This window comes from Ovis aries, chromosome 22 (assembly GCF_016772045.2).
Source record: "Ovis aries strain OAR_USU_Benz2616 breed Rambouillet chromosome 22, ARS-UI_Ramb_v3.0, whole genome shotgun sequence".
Taxonomy (NCBI): Eukaryota; Metazoa; Chordata; class Mammalia; order Artiodactyla; family Bovidae; genus Ovis; species Ovis aries.
Window position 1 is genome coordinate 12,828,413 of NC_056075.1, and position 19,674 is coordinate 12,848,086.

At 42.3% G+C, this 19,674-nt stretch overlaps 1 protein-coding gene across 2 annotated transcripts in view; it reads left to right on the forward strand.

Annotated features, from left to right (window-relative positions):
• Positions 1 to 692: 692 nt before the first annotated feature.
• The window catches only part of HECTD2 (HECT domain E3 ubiquitin protein ligase 2), a 72,888-nt gene continuing 53,906 nt past the window's right edge, over positions 693 to 19,674 (forward strand). Inside the window, exons 1-2 of one of the 2 annotated variants that reach the window (XM_027960547.2) lie at positions 693 to 925; positions 19,388 to 19,517. In XM_027960547.2, coding sequence (XP_027816348.1) covers positions 788 to 925; positions 19,388 to 19,517 — 268 coding nt within the window. In that variant the 5' untranslated portion in view covers positions 693 to 787. Of the gene's footprint in view, positions 926 to 2,555; positions 19,518 to 19,674 lie in introns of those variants that run through there. The other variant, XM_060404612.1, reaches the window with a different exon arrangement.

A 19,674-nucleotide genomic window follows, 5' to 3' on the forward strand; every position in this document is an offset into this window, starting at 1 on the left:
TCTTTTGTAGATGGGGGCTCTTGGGGCATCTACAAAGGGTCGGTCGACTATAAAAGCAAGGTTGCCTGCAGAGGACGCCCAGGCTCGAGACCTCGCTCTTGGGGCAAGCGGGCGGGCGGGCGGGGTGGCAGGGACGAGCAGCGGCCCGAAGGCGACGGTTTTGCAGGCGCTGGAGAGGAAAAATCCCCCGCGGGTCTAGGCGCCCCAAGTCAGGGCCGTCCGTGCAGAGGAGGCTGCCGCGCGCCCCGCCCCACGGCAGCCCTTCGGGAACGCTCTATCCCCGCGCGACCTTTGCTGGCTTCGCCGTGTCCCCCAGAGTACCGGCTCGCTAGTCCCGACCCCCTCCTCGCCGGTTCGGGCGACGGTCGGCAAACAACATGGCGGCCCGGCTGCGGCGCCTCCTCTCCGGGCCCCCGGGGCAGCGAGGGTGGCAGCGGCCAGCGTCCGGGCCCCGCTCCCCGCGAGCCGAGCCGGGGGCGAGGAGGGGGCGACAGAGGCGAGGAGCGGGCGACAGAGGCGAGGAGCGGGCGGGAGCCGCGGGCGGGCTGGCCCCGCGAGCGGGGGCGGGGGCGGGGGCGGGGGCGCGGCGGGCATCCGGGCGCGCGCGCGGCGCGAGCGCGGGGCCGCGGCGCGGGCGCGGGCGCGGGCGCGGGCGGGGGCGGAGCGGCGGCGGAGGCTGGACGCGGTGGCCCAGAGCCCTCTCGCGGCCGCGGCGGCAGCAGCGCCAACCCCAGCCGCAGCCTGGCCGCCGCTGCCGCCGCCTCGCGCTCCAGCCGCCCGGCCCGACATGAGTGAAGCGGATCGGGTGCCCTCGCCCGCCGCGCCGCCGGCGGTGGCGGCGACTGCGCCCGAGGAGAAGAAAGGGAAGGAACCCGAGCGTGAGAAGCTGCCGCCCATCGTGTCGGCGGGCGCCAGTGCCCCTGCGGTAGGTGCCGGGCGGGGGCCGCGGGGCGCCCCGACGGCCGGTCGCGAGGGGGGCGAGGGGAGCCCGGGGACCCCGCTTCTCCTCCAGGGAGCCCCGGACCCGCCCGGGGAGAAGCGCTCAGGCTGCCCTTCCTCGGGCTGAAATCGAGGAGTTGTGTCTCGGGGACAGCCGTGATCATTTCTCGAGCTGCACCTTCCACCCTCGGGGAATGCCGGGGTGGCCGAGTCAGCTGGCTGTTTTCGGTCATTTTCTGGTTTGGGGGCTTCCCTCTTTCTCTAAGGAAATAACCAGCTTTTTGGAGTCCATCGTCTCTTGGATGAGGATAAGGTGTCAGGCAGGCGGGAGTGGGTTTTCCGCTGAGCCGTCTGCCTGCCGTGGGAGAGCGAAGATTTCTCCCCTTTTCTTCGCTTTTTCTTTCCGTTCCTCCTTCAGATTGAACAGGCTCTGAGGCGAGTTTCCACTTAATTGTGACCTTTCGTTTGCTGTCAGGATAGTGGGAGGTAGATGTCTCGGTGATGGGTTTTCTTTTTCATATGGTACAGACATGTGACGTAAGGTGGGGAAGCTTTTTTAACCTTATATTTAAACTCAAGGGATGTAAGCTTCTCGGGGATGATTTCCCAGCTGGATTTTCTTAAGGATTATTTGCAGAGCGCTTTCAGGCTTCAAACTACAGATTGCCAGATGATGTAATGGGACAGCCCCTCTTCCCTACTTTTACTGGTGGTTATGACTGTTTACTTTGGAGCGCACACACACACAAAATTAACCTCTAATTTTTTAGATTTTTTCATTTGACCCCATATTTATATACTTCTTGAAACTTCAGTACATTTAAAGAGCATGACTTATTCAGCCTGTGTGACAAAATAGTAAAAGTTTTAGAGAACATGATACATTTTCCTTATTCCTGGTTGCAATTCATTTCCTAAAACCTCCCTCTTAAATGACTAAGAACTTACTAAAATAGCTAACTCTAATTTAAAATGTTATAGAAATAACGTTTGATTCAGTAGGTTTTTTGGAAAATGTCTAAGGATTGTGATAACTGAAAATTGCTAGAACGCGCACCATACCTTAAATCACAGCGAAGTGTAGACAGACACTTAAAAAAATTACTACAGTTGATTGGTAAATTGGAGTTGCAGGTAGAAATTACTTTGGGAAATGCTTTGAAGAAATTTGTCACTCAGCTGCTTATAGGCCCAGTTCTTGCTGTTGATTTCCTGGGCTTTTGGAGCTTATCTGGGATGTTCTTAACTGGCAAATAGTATTTCAGCAGTTTATTTCTAAGTCAGTTTAAAACAATGAATGCATGAGTGCTTATACGAACAGTTGTGTTAATCGGTTTAGGTCCTCAAGTAAGGACGCTCCCCAAAACTTACTTATTTCTGTGTAATTGAAAAATCGAAGGCTTGGAATAAAAACTTGGAGAAATTGATACAGTGTGGACATAGGTCTACAGACTGTTATCTTCAGGGGCTTTGAAATTGAGAGGTCTTTGGATTTTAGAAAGTTAATTTATATACATCATGTATACTATCCACAGTGGGGTCCTGGCCAGTTCCTCATAATTAAGCATACTAATAACTCTGCAGTGAAAAGTGTGGGTTGTTCACACTAAATGAGATAAGGTCTATCAGTAGCTTCCTATCAGTTCAGCTCAGGTTGGATTGTCAAAAAGTTCAGTTCAGGTACACGTTTAGTTACCAAATAAGCTCTTTCAGTATTAAGAGCTTAGAGGATTTCATAAGTGTGAACAAAGGAATATGGGCTTGTACTGCTGGACAGACAGAAGAACAGAGTTCAGAAAGTTTCTTAAGGTCTTGAATAAAACCTTGGAAAAACAGGTTAAATTAGAAGAGGATAAGAATGAAGACTTGAGATTTTTGAAGGCAATTTCTGGCGCCTTACAAGCAGAGTGGGTAACATTGTTTTTTTTTGTGTGTGCGTTTTAATGACAGGTTTTTGTTTTTTTAATGACATTCAGAATTTCAGACTCTCTGAAATGATAGAGTTTATCATTAGCACTGAGGTTTTGAGTCACGTCAGGCGAGAAAAGGAGTTCTCAGGTTTTGCAGCGAGAGTTAGGAGAGCAAGGGGGAGGATGAGAAACTTAGCCAGTAATGAAGATACTTGGTGTGTATTTGTTAAAGAGAGATTTCTAGAGCTGGAATTCTGAGTGATAGCAGTGAAAAGCCTTAGTCAAGAAAATGTGCACTTGAGCCTCCTGAGGGCGAGAAAGCCAGGCAGCCTGGATGACGTCCAAGCTCACCAGTATAGATGGGAAAGCCTTGGTGTGGGGGACAGGGAAAGACAGCTTGTGGCCTGCTTGGTTCTTTTTCAGCCTCCATGTGGATCAAATAGAGCTTCTGGAGGTTTGCTTAGGAAGCTGAGTACTATCAATAACTTATCTTTTTGAGCTATTTTAGTGATGCTTACTTTTTGCCCCAGGTTAACAGCTCTGTCTCTGTTACTTGAGTTTATGACTCAATTACTGTAACCTTACAGTACTGACATTTTCCAGAAATCACCATATTACATTTTTATGAGAGTTTGGAAATAATTTGGAGTGACAGCTCCCTAAAATAAGTAGAAGGCCAGGTTATGATGGCCCTGATTACACTTGAAGAGTTGAGACTGTATCCCAGAAATTTTTTTTAAAAGGTGCAGGAGTGGGATTGAGGGTGCTGGAAAAACAACCCTACCGTGATTGAGCCTACAACTTCCTAAGCATGCAGGAAGTCCATTCCAGCCAGGAGGTGCCTAACACACAAACCCGACTGACCACCAGGATCCCTTGGTAGCTTGGTGAAGTCCAGGTTCCTAGATCTCACTTTTGCTCACCAGTTCTCAACTTCTGCTGCATGGGGGAATGGGAGCTTTTGAAGCCATCATTGCTCAGGCCCAGATGCAGGCCAATTAGATCAATTCTGGGAGTAGGGCTCAGGCACCTATTTTTTTTTTTTTTTTTTTAATTCTCAGGGGTAGCTAAGATTGAAAATTGATGCTCTGTGTACTGAATAAAAAGTTCCTTGGACTCTGTGTTTTAACTACATTGCCCCAAGTCTGCTTAGTTTATGGAGCAGCATTTGAAATGGCATAGTCAAAGGTACAGGTTAAGTGAATGAGGCCCGACAGAAATCAGGTGTAGTGGGGAATTGAGAGGAATGGCAGTTAAGGTGGTTCCTAGTTAGAGTGGCTCAAGGGCCCAAGATAGAGCCCTCAGAAGCCTGTCAGTGTCTGGGGTTTGGCCTTGCTGCTGTGGAGAGGTGCTGCAGGCCCAGAGAGCTAGCGGCAGCAGGAAATGTGAAGGACTGATGCTGTGAGGACTTACTGAAGTTGACAGATTGGACTGGAGAAGAGTATTAGAAGTTAGTTGCTGGTGTAATATGGAAGTTAGAAAAAATTGGTGAATAGGGACGGAGAAAAGGGTCAAAAGAGGAGCAGATAATAGTGATAAGTGAAGATGAGTCTGTCTACTTCATCATTTAAATCACGTGAGAAGAGAAGGGGAGATTCTTCATGGCATAGGTTTATGGAAAATGAAGTGGGTTCAAGAAAGAGCTGCTGCTGCTTCTGCTGCTGCTGCTGCTGCTGCTGCTGCTGCTGCTGCTGCTGCTGCTGCTAAGTCACTTCAGTCATATCTGACTCTGTGCGACCCCATAGACAGCGGCCCACCAGGCTCCCCCGTCCCTGGGATTCTCCAGGCAAGAACACTGGAGTGGGGTGCCATTTCCTTCTCCAATGCGTGAAAGTGAAAGGGAAGTCGCTCAGTCATGTCTGACTCTTAGCAACCCCATGGACTGCAGCCTACCAGGCTCCTCCGCCCGTGGGATTTTCCAGGCAAGAGTACTGGAGTGGGGTGCCATTGCCTTCTCTGAAAGAAAGAACTAGACTTTACTTAGGTCAGGGCAGTGAAGGGGAATGGAGGAAATCAATTTAGGATGGAAAGGGAAAGTTTGCCCACAGTAAAGGTCAGGAGATTTGTCAAGTAGGGGGAAGGTGAGAGCAAGTCTTGAGGTATGTGGAGAGGATTTGGTAGGAAGTCCAGTAATAAAAATGAGAAGTTTGTACAGGTTCTATCAGGGGTGTGTCACCCGGCTTGATGGATCCGCTGGGCCACAATGTAACTACCAGTTATTGAACCTCTATTATGTTTAGCTTTGGGCTAGATGCTACAGAAAACGCAAAGTTTAAAAAAGAAAAATAGATTCCTGCCTCAGGGTAGGCAGAGCTAACACAGGAAAACCCAACAAAGCAAAGCAATGTGTAAAAGCCACCATGTGCCATAAAAACAATTTGCGCTCTAGGAGGTCAGAGAAAGGAAATCAGTGCGTGCAGAACTGTGAAGAAAGGCCTTCAAGCAGCGGTAATTATTTAAGCTGGCTGGCCATTGAAGGGTGATAGGGTTTGGATGGGCAAAAGCAAGTGGGAAACGAACGTGAACAAGGCTTAAAGGGAAGAATTAGGGAGTAATAAAGTCAGCCCAGTGGAAGCATGCTGGCAACTTGTGGGAGGTAAATGAGATTGCATGGGGGCTGGGCCAGATCAGCAGGCAGGGACGTTGGGACTTTTTTTTTTTTTTTTTTTTCTGTGCTTCACAGGAAACCATTGGAGTTTCTTAAATAAAGGAACAACAGAATGAAATTAGTGGAAGTGATTAGAGGTAGTTAGACTGGAGGAGGGAGGAGAAATAGGGCAAAGAAGGAGCTCTGCAGTTCATACAAGAGATGATGGAGCATCCACTAGGGTCATGGCCATGTGATAAGGTGTAAGGGATGGAAGAATCCCTACAAAGTGGAATCTGGTGGAATGAAAGAGAAGACTAATAAAGGAAAAGAATTCTAAAGTTTGCAGATGAATTCTCTCAGAGGAAAAGGCATAAAAAGGCAGCCCAGCCAACAGCATTCCAAATAAACATATGTATGTGTGAACTTTGGTAAAACTTGCCCATCTAGGTGTTTGGAAGAGTCTTATTTTTGGAAAATCTTGTACCTTTCTCAAGAGTTGAGATAGGGAAGAGTAGAGGTTGTTGTAGTGAAGATGTCTTAAGCAATTTAATAAACCACAGGTATATCATGTATCCATATGTGAAATACATATAAATAATACAAACGATTGCTGCTGCTGCTGCTGCTAAGTCGCTTCAGTCGTGTCCGACTCTCTGCGACCCTATAGACAGCAGCCCACCAGGCTCCCCCGTCCCTGGGATTCTCCAGGCAAAAACACTGGAGTGGGTTGCCATTTCCTTCTCCAATGCATGAAAGTGAAAAGTGAAAGGGAAGACGCTCAGTCCTATCCGACTCTTAGCAACCCCATGGACTGCAACCTACCAGGCTCCTCCGTCCATGGGATTTTCCAGGCAAGTGTACTGGGGTGGGTCACCATTGCCTTCTCCGATTGCTACTGTTTATTTAGTACCTTCTCTGTGCTAAGCATTGTCCACACGTCTCTCATCTAGTCAGTTAGTTCAACCAAAATTCATCACCAACCACCTGATCATTCTAATCATGAGGAAGATTCTGTTCCCAGTTCACACGGACAGGAATCTCAGAGTCAGGCTACATATAGTGTACCTTGCCAGAGGGTGAAATGGCTGGGAAGGGGGCAGAACTTGGTTTCAGCTGAGACTTTATGACTCAAAACAAACAAACAGAAACACCCATGCTCTTTCCCTTACTCCGTGTACTGTCTGTGGTCAGGGTCCGTGTGGTTCATAGAACCCCCACCTGTAGCAGTATGTCTTAGATTAGAAAAGAGGATGTGGTCCAGTGACAAATTTGTTCAAAGCCTTGTTACTAGAGATAGAACTATTTAGGAGAGAAATATGTATCTGGTAATATCCGTCTTCATTATGGTATTAATGCATCATTAAATTCCTTGTAAAATCAAGCAGTCTCATTAAAGAAGTGATCAGAGAGTCTTAAGACACAGAAAGGGAGGGCTGTAGCTATATAAATACTTAGCCAGAGTGTGTTTAATTTTGAGTGACTTTTAAAAAAAGTCGTTTGTCCACTTTTTTTTTTTTTTTAACTTTGAAGCCATATTATAGTTGCCTGCTTATCCCTTGCATAATTAGTTCAGGGTGTTAGGACACAAATAATTTGACTGTATTTAACAACTGAAGAAAAATGGTCGTTGTAAGTTATGAACCAGAGAACTTCCAAAGTGTCCAGTATGTTGTTATTTAGTTAGGGTGTGTCCAGCCCTTCTGCAAGGCTATGGGCTGTAGCCCTCCAGGCTCCCCTGTCCATGGGATTTCCCAGGTGAGAATATTGGAGTGGGTTGCCATTGCCTTCTCCAGGGGATCTTCCTGACCCAGGGATTGAACCTGAGTCTTTTGCATTGGCAGGCAAATTCTTTACCACTGAGCCCCAAGGGGAGCCGGTCCAATATGATACTGCCTTGCTATTTGTAGCTCCCTTTCTAATCTATCCGGTGGCTATGGTACTTCCCTTTACAACCTTTTCTGTAGATATCACCTGTATTACTCCGTAGATATTACTGATGCACCTCCCTCCTCTTCCTGCACTCCACACACATGCTCACATACATGCCCTCTGAATTAAAAGGTATCCTGCACTCTCTGAAGTCTTCAGGGCTAGGGAATTCCTGGGTTCAGAAGAATTTTTTTGAAAGGGAAAAGTAATGGCTTTAAGGGTACTGCTGGTGTCCCAGGGTAGCAGCTTATTTTGGCATATTGTTTGGAAATTAATTTGCTTATATTTACTTGAATTGAGGAAGAGAGAGTAGAAAAAGATCAACAGAAGATGAATAAGAAAGTGGGTGGAGCTGAGAAACCTCTGGAAATTTGGTGTTTTCTACATTTGTTATGAGGATACCTTCTTGCACTTTAAAAATGTTAGACTGCTGAACCTTATATGAATAACTAGTTGTTGCTAAGTTGATATTTATAACTTGCCAACAGTTTATTTAGTAAGCAGTCAAGAAACGTTTTGAGGGGAATAATTATAATAGATGAATGTGCCTTTTAAAAATAGAAATTATTGAAATTTTACTAATTCAGCTTAATTGAAAAATCAGTCTGAAGTTTGAACCTAGTCATTAAAGAAAACTTTGTTTCAAATTAACTTGGTTTCGATCCTTTCTTTTTTTAAAAGAACAGTAAATTGAGAATTGTGAGTTCATCAAATCACACAGTTTAAAAGTAGCATTTTGCTGTATAAGGGTAATCTGTTGGTATTGCTTTTTTCCCCTATGTTGTAAAATAATAAAACCTCCCAAGACACATTGCCATCCTGATAAGCAAACACTGAAATTTCTGAGCTTCAGGACTAACATTTCTTTATATCAAGTAGGGTTAATTTTCAGTTATCTATAAGATCAAATACATTGTAATTTTTTTGGTGTTAAACTTTTGTTTCAGAAACCCCGTCCTTCTTAGTCTCCCTTGAAAGTTGTGGTTTATATCACTTAAAGAAAACAGTTCAACTTGGGTTGGTGCCTTTTAGTTGGGGGAGGAAGGTTCACACCTTGAAAGGAGCCAACTTTTCACTTCTTAATGAAAGGAGGCAGAGCACTGATTTTCTAACCCAGCATCCTAATAGGGAACTGTGAAAAAAGACACAAAAAAGAAAAGCAACATCTTTTTACCCGGGAACAGGGCCTGAAATAGTCTCCTTTGTTAGACCCTAAATACAGCTGAAGCCTCTCATCTGGTATGGCCCTAACAGGTAGTTTAGGTCAGTTTATTTTAAAAGTTAGTAAAGCAAAGTATAGTCAATCTAAGGGCTTCCCTGCTGACGCTGTTTTAACTTAAAACATATAAATGTACTTTGTTCACCAGTCTTCTGATGCAGAAACCTTTGCTCAGTATCTCAGGAAGCCGTTCAGTCTTTTGTAGGTTTTTTCTGTGTATCATAGATATTCCGTGTACTCACAAGACTGAAGGATCCCTGCTTTATATTAGGAGCACTGAATGTATTGCCAGGCGTACCAGGTGGCGCTAATGGTAAAGAACCCCCCTGCCAGTGCAGGAGACATAAGAGACGAGGGTTCAATCCCTGGGTCAGAAAAGATCCCCTGGAGGAGGGTGTGGCAACCCACTCGAGTATTCTTGGCTAGAGAATCCCATGGAAAGAGGAGCTGGGCAGGCTATAGGCCATAGGGTCTCAGAGTCAGACACTACTGAACCGACTTGGCACACACAATATGTTGCCAAACTATTTACTTTGGGGTTTGAAAGATAAATTTCATTGAGGTGTGGCCAAAAGTGTACAAATTGCCATTGTCTCTGTATACATATCTGAAATGACCAAAGCAAGAAACTCAGATTTTATTCCTTCAGGTATCTTTGATTCTTCATCTACAGATTAGACCATGTTTACTTTTGCTACCTCAGATCTTTTTCTCCAGAATGATGCAGAGAAATGACGAATCAAAATAATAATTCTGTCCCGTTTCCTGAGATTGTATGTTGGATTGGATCTAGTTTAGGAAAATATGTTTTCATTTATATCAGCTCTGTCCAGTAGAAATAAAATGTGAACCACATATGTAATTTTAATTTTTCTAATAGCTCATTAAAGATAATAAGAGGTAAAATAAAATTTAATAGCATATTTTTTAATCCAGTATATCCAGAAACTTAACCATTTCAACATTTAATCAGTACGGACACTTAATGAGATATTTTACCTCTTTTTCATACTAAGTCTTTGAAAACTGTGTATTTTACACTTACTGGCACATTTCAAGTCCTCAACAGCCACATGGGGCAAATGCTTGTATTAGAGCAGATGTAAATGTTGCCTTCTTGTTCTGCCAAGATTTCTTAGATTCATTCTGCGTGCTGATTACTGTTTACTTCCACCATAGCAGTCCTCAACATGTGGTCCTCAGCGTCCCTGAAGATGTCCATGAGGTCAGCACTGCCTTTGTAATGATGGTGGGATGTTGTTTGTGTGGTCTTGTTCTCACTCCTCCTCTCTAGTGTACAGTGTAGTTTTCTGTGTGACAGATGATACTGCAACAAATTGAATGCAGAAACAAATAGAAAAATCATTTTGCAAAAGGTAAACCATGTCACTCTTCTCACTGATTTTTGTTTGTTGGGAAAATAGTTGTTGTCCGTAAGTGGATTTATTGGTGCTTGAACAGGAATGAGTACATACATATAATAATTTTTAAGAATGGAAAGAGGTCCTGAAACCAGAAAGTTTGAAAACCACTATGCTAAGGTATCTAGAATTTCCTTTGTGTTACTACCATTCATGCTTTTTGTTCTGTATTACCGATGACAGGTATTCCACGTAAGTGAATTTCCCAGCTAGCCAGGTGTTCTTGGACATTTTAGAATACCCGTTTATTTACTGCATGAAGCATTTTCTGAAAGATGTACATCCCTTCTCAAATAAAAGCTCCTGAACATGATTTACCATATGCTGGTGACTGGATCCTGCATGACAGCTTTGTATCACGAGCCTAACGAGATGGCTCTATGTAGAATCTATCTACCTGTGCATTTGTGTGTTATCTCTATAGTAAATAAAACTTCTGCCAATCTGACCTATATAATAGCTAGAATGCAGCATTAATTTTCACTTGATATGGTATAAAATGCTAACATTTCCAGCTGTTTGCGAAGCTGGTAGTTTAAAATATGTTTGCCTTTCAGTCGCTAAGTCATGTCCAACTCTTTGTGACCACATAGACTACGGCATGCCAGGCTCCTCTGTGCTCCACCATCTCCAAGAGTTTGCTCAAGTTCATGTCCATTGAGTCAGTGATACTATCTAACCGTCTCATCTTCTGTCCCCCTCTTCTCCTCCTGCCATCAATCTTTCCCAGCTTTGGGGTCTTTTCCAGTGAGTCAGCTCTTTACCTCAGGTGGCTGAAGAATTGGAGCTTCAGCATCAGCCCTTCCAATGAATATTCAGGGTTGATTTCCTTTAGGATTGACTGGTTTGATCTCCTTTCTGTCCAAGTGACTCTCAAGAGTTTCCTCCAGCACCACAATTCAAAAGGATCACTTCTTTAGCACTCAGCCTTCTTTATGGTCCAGCTCTCACATCCTTATATGACTACTGGAAAAACCTTAGCTTTGACTATATGGACCTTTGTCGGTAAAGGGATGTCCCTTTGAATATGCTGTCTAGGTTCATCATAGCTTTTCTTCCAAGGAGCAAGCATCTTTTAATTTCATAGCTGCAATCACTGTCTGCAGTGATTTTGGAACCCAAGAAAATAAAATCTGTAGCTACTTCTGCTTTTTCTCCATCTATTTGCTGTGAAGTGATGGCACTGGATGCCATGATCTTAGCTTTTTAATGTTGAGTTTCAAATCAGGTTTTTCACTGTCCTCTTTCACCCTCATCAAGAGGCTCTTTAGTTCCTCTTCACTTTCTGCCATTAGAGTGGTATCATCTGCATATGTGATGTTGCTGATATTTCTCCCGGCAATCTTGATTCCAGTTTGTGATTCATCCAACCTCACATTTCTCACGATGTACTCTGCATAGAAGTTAAATAAGCAGGGAGACAATATGCAGCCTTGGCGTACTCCTTTCCCAGTTTTGAGCCAGTTAGTTGTTCCATGTCTGGTTCTAACTGTTGCGTCTTGGCATGCATATATGTTTCTCAGGAGAAAGGTACGGTGGTCTCGTATTCCCATCTCTAAGAATTTTCCACCGTTGTGATCCACACAGTCAAAGGCTTTAGCATAAATGGTCAATGGATGTTAGGAATAATGAATTTTGTAAACAGTACAAAATAATTGTGTATACAATTTAAAATATTTCACCTCAAAGATATATAGTGAGAGATCTATATAGTGAGAAATATAGTGAGATATTTTGGTTTTAAAAAGTATTTCATGATGGAACAGCTGCTGCTGCTAAGTCGCTTCAGTCGTGTCCGACTCCCTGCAACCCCATAGACGGCAGCCCACCAGGCTCCGCCGTCCCTGGGATTCTCCAGGCAAGAACACTGGAGTGGGGCAGTGTTATTCTTTTAACTGCTGTTATTCCAGCAGTTATTCTTTTACCAAAGATTGGTTTAGGAAATGCCCTGTGGTTAGGGCTCAGCCACTCCCACTACAGGAGGCACTGGTTCAGTCCATCGTCAGGAAACTATGACCCCACACGCTGTGCAGTGTGACCAAAAAAAAAAGATTGGTTTAGAACGTGAATGAAAATGTTTTCTATTCTAAGGCAGCTTTTGGTGGAATAGTAGATGACCAAAGTAAATTTTATCAGAATTTTGAATATAAAAAGAACTTGGTATTCAGTGTAAAATATAAAAGCTATGATGGAAAACCATGAGTATCCTTCTTATTGACCTCTAATAGAAAAATACGATAAATCAGAAATTTAACTCAGATGTAGTCTGCTGCTGCTAAGTTGCGTCAGTCGTGTCCGACTCTGTGCAACCCCATAGACGGCAGCCCAACAGGCTCCCCTATCCCTGGGATTCTCCAGGCAAGAACACTGGAGTGGGTTGCCATTTCCTTCTCCAGTGCATGAAAGGGAAAAGTGAAAGTGAAGTGGCTCAGTCGTGTCCGACTCTTCGCGACCCCATGGACTGCAGCCCACCAGGCTCCTCCGTCCACGGGATTCTCCAGGCAAGAGTACTGGAGCGGGGTGCCATTGCCTTCTCCAAGCAGATGTAGTCTGTTCCTCAGTAAATGTTGGAAGTAGGAGCTCATGTATTAAAATTTAAAATAAGGTCAACAGGATTTAATTATAGATTAACAGGGAAAAACAGGTATTCCATTTAATTTCATTCTGTTTAATTTTTTGAAATTATGTTTAATTTCTTGAAACTATTATAATCTTACATATAATCTGTGTGATTTTATAGTCAAAAAGACCATTGAGGTCTATGTTAGCTGCTTGAAAGAAGTATGTTCTTTGATTAGTTTTGCAATTGCCACATAAAATTCAGCTGTTCGTTAAACTCATGGTCAGCCTCTACCTAGAGAGTCAAGTCTTATTTATTACACTGGGTGCATTTTGAGTTTTTCTCCTCAATGAATTCTCAGCGTCTCTTTCCCCCGTGTTCCCTATTTGTACTTCTTCTTCCTCTGTAACAGCTGGTTGGGTATCCTCCTCCTATCTATTCTTCAACACATGCAGCCCACTGTTTGTAGGCTGGCCACATTCCAGGATGTCATCTCTAGTGTGGTACTTACTTAGGACTCATAGACAACAGTTGCTCATAGACAAAACTCCTCGGGGAACCAGATGTAATAACGGTGGTAGGTCCAATTCTTAGAAGACTTGTAATGTTCCCTAACCTTAAATTTACTCATATCCTATTAGCACTCAATAGCATCTTGATTCTCTAGTTTTTAATCAGTTTACCATCAAACAACATGCGACCCTGCATTCTCATGGAAGTATTAGGCTATGGGAATGTTTCTCTTGTGCAAGCTAGTGTGGGGGCAACTGCTATTTTGAGAATTTGTTCTTATTTATCTGTAGTACACTGTCAACCTGTGAAATTGTCCATGATTTATTTCTTGTCATCTCAAGTGTGAAGTATCAAGGGTACAGTCATCTTAGAAGCAAGAGACTTATTAGACCAGGGATTTTTTTTTTTTTCTCATGTTAAGCTTTTTTGATCACAAGGAACAGAAAATCAGGCCATATATGCCTCCTTTTGGAAAAGGGGGATTTATGGAAATAACATACATAGATAGAACCAGAAAGCAGGCAGGAACAGAGACCAGCTGCTCTCTGTGCGCCTGCTATTCTCTCATTCTTGGCTGCTTGCTCTTTTCCATATTCCTCCATCTGAAATCTGGAAAGACCTTCTCTGATTGACATATTAGGAAGCATCAGTGTCCTGTATGCCAGGCCACCTAATGTGTGGCCACCCGATCGACAGATGGCTGCCTTTTGGTTGAGTGCCTGTCCCTGCTCCAATCTGTGGCCTTTGCTGCACAAAGAATAGCAGTAATGCTCTGGGGTCAATAGACGCGACCCCTGGATTTGGCAGCCTTGATAACACGCTCAGTGTATCTTCCCTCACATCTTTGTACCCTTCCATAAAGCTTCTGGACAGAGCAAATCCTACTCAGTGCTTTCACCTCCTGACTTCCCATGCGTTTGCCAAACTATTTCATACGGTTTCTGCCACGAGCAGTGGCAGTTTCTCCCGAAAACCTGTTGTCTCCTTTGTCCCCAAGATTTCACAGCTGCACATGCTCGTAGGCACACTTTAGACCTAGCCACTGTTCGTTATTCAGCACTGCTGACCACTTTTTTCTTGATGATCCTTCCTTCATTTTTAACATATGATCTTCTCTTAGATTTCTTATCTTTTTTGGTCATTCATTCTTCATGTTCTTTGTAAGCTCATGTCATATTTGCCAGTGTTTCCATGGTTTTGCCCTTATTCTAGTTTTGCAGAGCAGTTGCTACATGACAGTAGCATGATCATAACCCTGTCAGCTAGAAAAATTACATTATTTTGGCACGAGACACATATTTTTGCCTAGTGACCATTGGTTCCTTTTCTAGTCATTCCACAAATACATTTATATAACCTAGTCTAGAATTTTCTTCAGTTCTTCAGTTCAGTTGCTCAGTCGTGTCCGACTCTTTGCAACCCCATGGACTGCAGCACACCAGGCCTCCCTGTCCATCAACAACTCCCAGAGTTTACTCAAACTCATGTCCCTTGAGTCAGTGATGCCATCTAACCATCTCATCCTCTGTCATCCTCTTCTCCTCCCGCTTTCAATCTTTCCCAGCATCAGGGTCTTTGCCAGTGAGTCAGTTCTTCCCATCAGGTGGCCTAAGTATTGAAGTTTCAGCTTTAGCATCAGTCCTTCCAATGAATATTCAGGACTGATTTCCTTTAGGATGGACTGGTTGGATCTTGCAGTCCAAGGGACTCTCAAGAGTCTTCTCCAGCACCACAGTTCAAAAGCATCAATTCTTTGGTGCTCAGCTTTCTTTCTGGTCCAACTCTCACATCTATACATGACTACTGGAAAAACCATAGCTTTTACTAGATGGACCTTTGTGGTGAAGTAATGTCTCTGCTTTTTAATATGCTGTCTAGGTTGGTCATAACTTTTTTTCCAAGGAGTAAGCGTCTTTTAATTTCATGGCTGCAATCACCATCTGCAGTGATTTTGGAGCCCCCAAAATAAAGTCTGCCGCTGTTTCCATTGTTTCCACATCTACTTGCCATGAAGTGATGGGACCAGATGCCATGATCTTAGTTTTCTGAATGTTGAGTTTTAAGCCAAATTTTTCACTCTCCTCTTTAACTATCATCAAGAGGCTCTTTAGTTCTTCGCTTTCTGCCATAGGTGTGGTGTCATCTGCATAACTGAGGTTATTGATATTTCTCCCGGCAATCTTGATTCCAGTGTATGCTTCATCCAGCCTAGCGTTTCTCATGATGTACTCTGCATATAAGTTAAATAAGCAGGGTGACAATATATGGCCTTGACATACTCCATTCCCGATTTGGAGCCAGTCTGTTGTTCCATGTCCCATTCTAACAGTTGCTTCTTGACCTGCATACAGATTTCTCAGAGGCAGGTAAGGTGGTCTGGTATTGCCATCTCTTGAAGAATTTTCCACAGTTGTTGTGATCCACACAGTCAAAGGCTTTAGTATAGTCAGTAGTCTTTAATCATATGCCCTCTTCTTGATGGTGAGGTGGCAAAGTATTTTTCCTGAAATTTGAAATAAAGCAGTTTACATTGTTCATTTCATTTATTTTATGATTTATCGAAGGGTTCTCTGATTCTCATTATGACCTGAAATAACTCTTGCTATTTTGCCATACCTTTGGCTGTCATTCTTCATTTCCTTAACTCCTTTCTCAGTTTAGACTTATTTCTCCCAGTAAGTAGACGTGATGTATCTTTCTGGTATTGCTCCCCTACGGTCTATTCCCTACCTACTGACAGTGATTTTCCTAAGATACAGATATAATTATGTCACGCCCTTTTTACAAGTCCTCCACGACTGTTCCCTATCCCCTTCCAGGATTGGAAGGATTCATAGTATTGTCCCTGCCTATCTTTCCAATCTCACCTCACTGGACCATTCTCCCTTTCTGATTCTGTACTGCAACTAAACTGCTCTTTAAATCCTCTAAGATGCTCAATCTTAGGTAACATCAGTGACAGTTATCAATGAAAAAACCTTTGGTATATTAATTTATTGTAAACATTTACAGCTAAGTTAACAAAGTTCTGGGCTTCCCTCGTTGGTAAAGAACCCACCTGCCAATTCAGGAGATGTAAGTTCGATCCCTGAGTCGGGAAGATCCTCTGGAGAAGAAAATGGCAACATGCTCAGTATTCTTGCCTGAAAAATCCCATGGACAGAGGAGCCTGGTGGGCTGCAGTCCATGGGGTTGTGAAGAGTTGGACATGACTTAGTGACTAAACAACAACAACTTGGCAAAGTTCCAAGGGGCCATCATTGACCTCATTTTATAGGCTGGCTACTTTTATCAACTCTCATGCATAAATGAAATATATGTATATCAAATTTGACATTCATTCCCATTATTATTTAAGATGTTTGATAGGACAAAACATACAAATAAACAACCTTAGCCCCAGAAGTTAATACAGGTCTTACATAAGTATCATAATATTTATAGCAAGGAATGATGATACTTTTTCAAATGTATGGGTTATTTTATTTTTCTAATCAGTTCTGTGAACTTGAGCATAATGTTTTAATTTATCAAAGTTATGCAAAGTATGTAATTTACTAAGACTTTTATAGAAAATGATTGCATATGACTCTTTTATTAATCTTTTTCTCCAATTTTGTCTCTCCTCCTTGGGAATCTCTATTATAAATCTGTTAGAGGTTAGAACTGATAGTTGTTAAATGCTTTTGTTGATTCAGTCAGTTACTTGTGGGTTTTTAAATTATTATTTGAAGATTCCACAAGTGAGTCAAACAATGTTCTCTGGAATCTCTTATTATTAAGAAGCGGTAGAGGAAAGAGGAGGAAAATAAAATAAAATATTGAGCCTTTCCCAGATTGCTAGGATATCAGAGGGTTCCTTAAAGTACAGTTAGCTTTTCCACTTACGTTGATTTCCTCTGGTTAGGTGAGTTGCTCCCAAAGCTGTTAAATTTCATTCGGCACATATCTATAAAAGCAGAGAAGAGAATGTCAGCTGCAAGGGTTGTGAAGACAGGCTGATATATGGAACACACTTACTGTCTCATGCTCAGCTCTTAATAAGTGATAGCTACTGTAGTAAGCAAGGTCATTCAGACTAGTTTGAATTCCCACTTTCCAGCTCTGTGAACTTTGGTATGGTACTTCAGTTTCCTCCTTTGTAAAATGGGGTGTAAATATATACCTCATAGAAATGTTGTATTAAAGCACCTATTATAATTAGTAGTATGCATCTGCTGCTGCTGCTGAGTCGCATCCAACTCTGTGCGACCCCGCAGACGGCAGCCCACCAGGCTCCTCTGTCCCGGGGATTCTCCAGGCAAGAACACTGGAGTGGGTTGCCATTTCCTTCTACCAAGCAGTCAATACATGACTTGTTTTAAGTGTTGTTGTCACAAGAGTAATCATTTATGGAAAATCCAGTGTGGCATAGGCTCTGTACAAGACCCTTGTTGATACTGTCTGTGATTCTGAAACTTCAGGCATCTGTTAGAAGACGACTTTATTTCAGTTGTTTAACTTTTGTAGGCTGGATCATGTAGGCTAATCCTAACAGAAATACTGATTCAGACTTCATTGAGCCTAAATCTAGCCAAAAAGCAAACAAGCTAACAAACAACAACCAAAAAAAAAGAAAAAAACACGTATTCTGTGAGCAGCCAAAGATGGTGCATACACAGAGTTGCATACATGTCCTTTCCTTAGGGAAGCATTCTTCAAGTTCTCAGTTAGTGCCCATCACTAGTTGGCTTGTTAGTTGTTGCTTGTTAGCTGAATGACTTTAGGTGAATCTCAATGCTGTTTTCCTCATCTGTGAAATAAAGGGGTTAGATAGCTAATTTTTAAAAAGTCTCAAGTCTAGAAACTTTTAAATTCTGTGTATCTGATTTTTTTCTGGGTTATTTTCTATACTAATCTCTTTAAAAGAAAAATAAATTTACTCTGAAGTATAAGCTCTGTGCACAGGAGTCACTGGATGTCAAGCTCTGTGATGAATAAGAAATTTCAAGTCCAACATGAAGGACCAGTATATATTTTAAAAAAAATTATAATTTCAGTGGAATAAGTAAATCTCAAGCATAAATAAGAGGGATGGGTTTTTGTGGAAATAGTGGCCACCAGAAAATGCTTTGCAGAGAGGTTATGACAGAATGGGTCAGACTGCACTTACAAAGTTGTCCCAAATTTCAGTGTTTGGCAATTCTAAAGGTGCATTTACTGTTAGTTGTATAAGCCGCTGTTGGCTATCAGTGCCTCTGCTCCACATAGCGATTGGGGGACCTGAGCCCATGGATGCTCTCACATCTCGGCTCGGAGCCTCTGTGATTGTCACAGTGAAAGGAGAAAAAGGAGCTGGTGATTTACCACCAGCCTTAAATGCCTTAGTACTTTCTGGTCCACCAATGGCCAACACCACCTCCACGTGCAGCCTGTTAGAATTAGATAGTTTCATTTAGCTGTAAGAGAGTGGGTGATGTGGGAGAGTAAATATTTGGTGAGTGTATATTTTTGCTACATGGTACCTGAGCTAATTCTGAAAAGGTAAGTGAAAATCAGTCTGGTAAATGTAGAAGAAAATGAAAAAGAAACTCTCCTCTGAAGGCAAACAAATTAACGTATCTTCAGTGTAAAAAGGTGAATGTTAGGGAAGAATTTAACTACTGTGTTTGATTAAGCATCTGGAAACTGGAATATAGTGTAAGTTGTAAAGAGCTGAGAACTGAGAATAAGCCCTGAGCTAGCTTTATAACTGAGTATTGACCTGGTAATGTGATTTTATTTATAATTAAAGTGCACATTGATTATATATTATGAATTTTATAGGTATTATTTTGTGGAAAGTATGTTAATGGATAGATTTTATGCTATAGGCAGATTGCTCTGTTATTTGCACTTAAGTTGCTTAGCCCTGTTTTTTTTAATCCCCTTATACTGAAAGTCTAATCACATATTTAGAGCGAAATGAACTCTAAAGGGTTTATCTTTCTACTTGAGCTTTTAAAGTTGCATCAGAAGACAAGAAAGCGCATTGCTTTCCACACATTATCTCAGGTAAACCTCACAATAACCCTGTGAGAAAGGTGTTGTTATTATCCCTACTTCCAAACTCTGTCAACTTACAAGCCATTAGATGGCATGACTATTTTCATTTTATACTTAAAATAATTGGTCCTAGAAAAGGTAAGTCAATATTATATATATGTTTTATCTATCATGCATCTGTCATCAAACTAAAATCTCTATTATAAATGTTTATGATTTTTGCAGTAAAATTAAATACACCTAGTAGGAATTATGCTGCAGTGTTAACTTTTCTGTTTTTAGGGTTTGGACAGAGGATTCAAAGGCCAGATTTCTGCTTTCAGCAGTGTTATTTCAACTGTTAACCAAAAGAAAGAAGCGACTGAAAACAGAAGTTCACCTACACATCTTGTTTTCCCTAACATCAAGAATGGTAAAGATTTAAAAATTTTAAAATAAATGTAATCACAATTATTAAAAGTGTACACAGTCTATATATCTTGGCTGAAAGCATATTAATGAAATATTAAATAAGTAGATTTTAACTTCTGGTTGCCGGGGGGAAGAATGGAGGAGAGAGATAGGTGGTT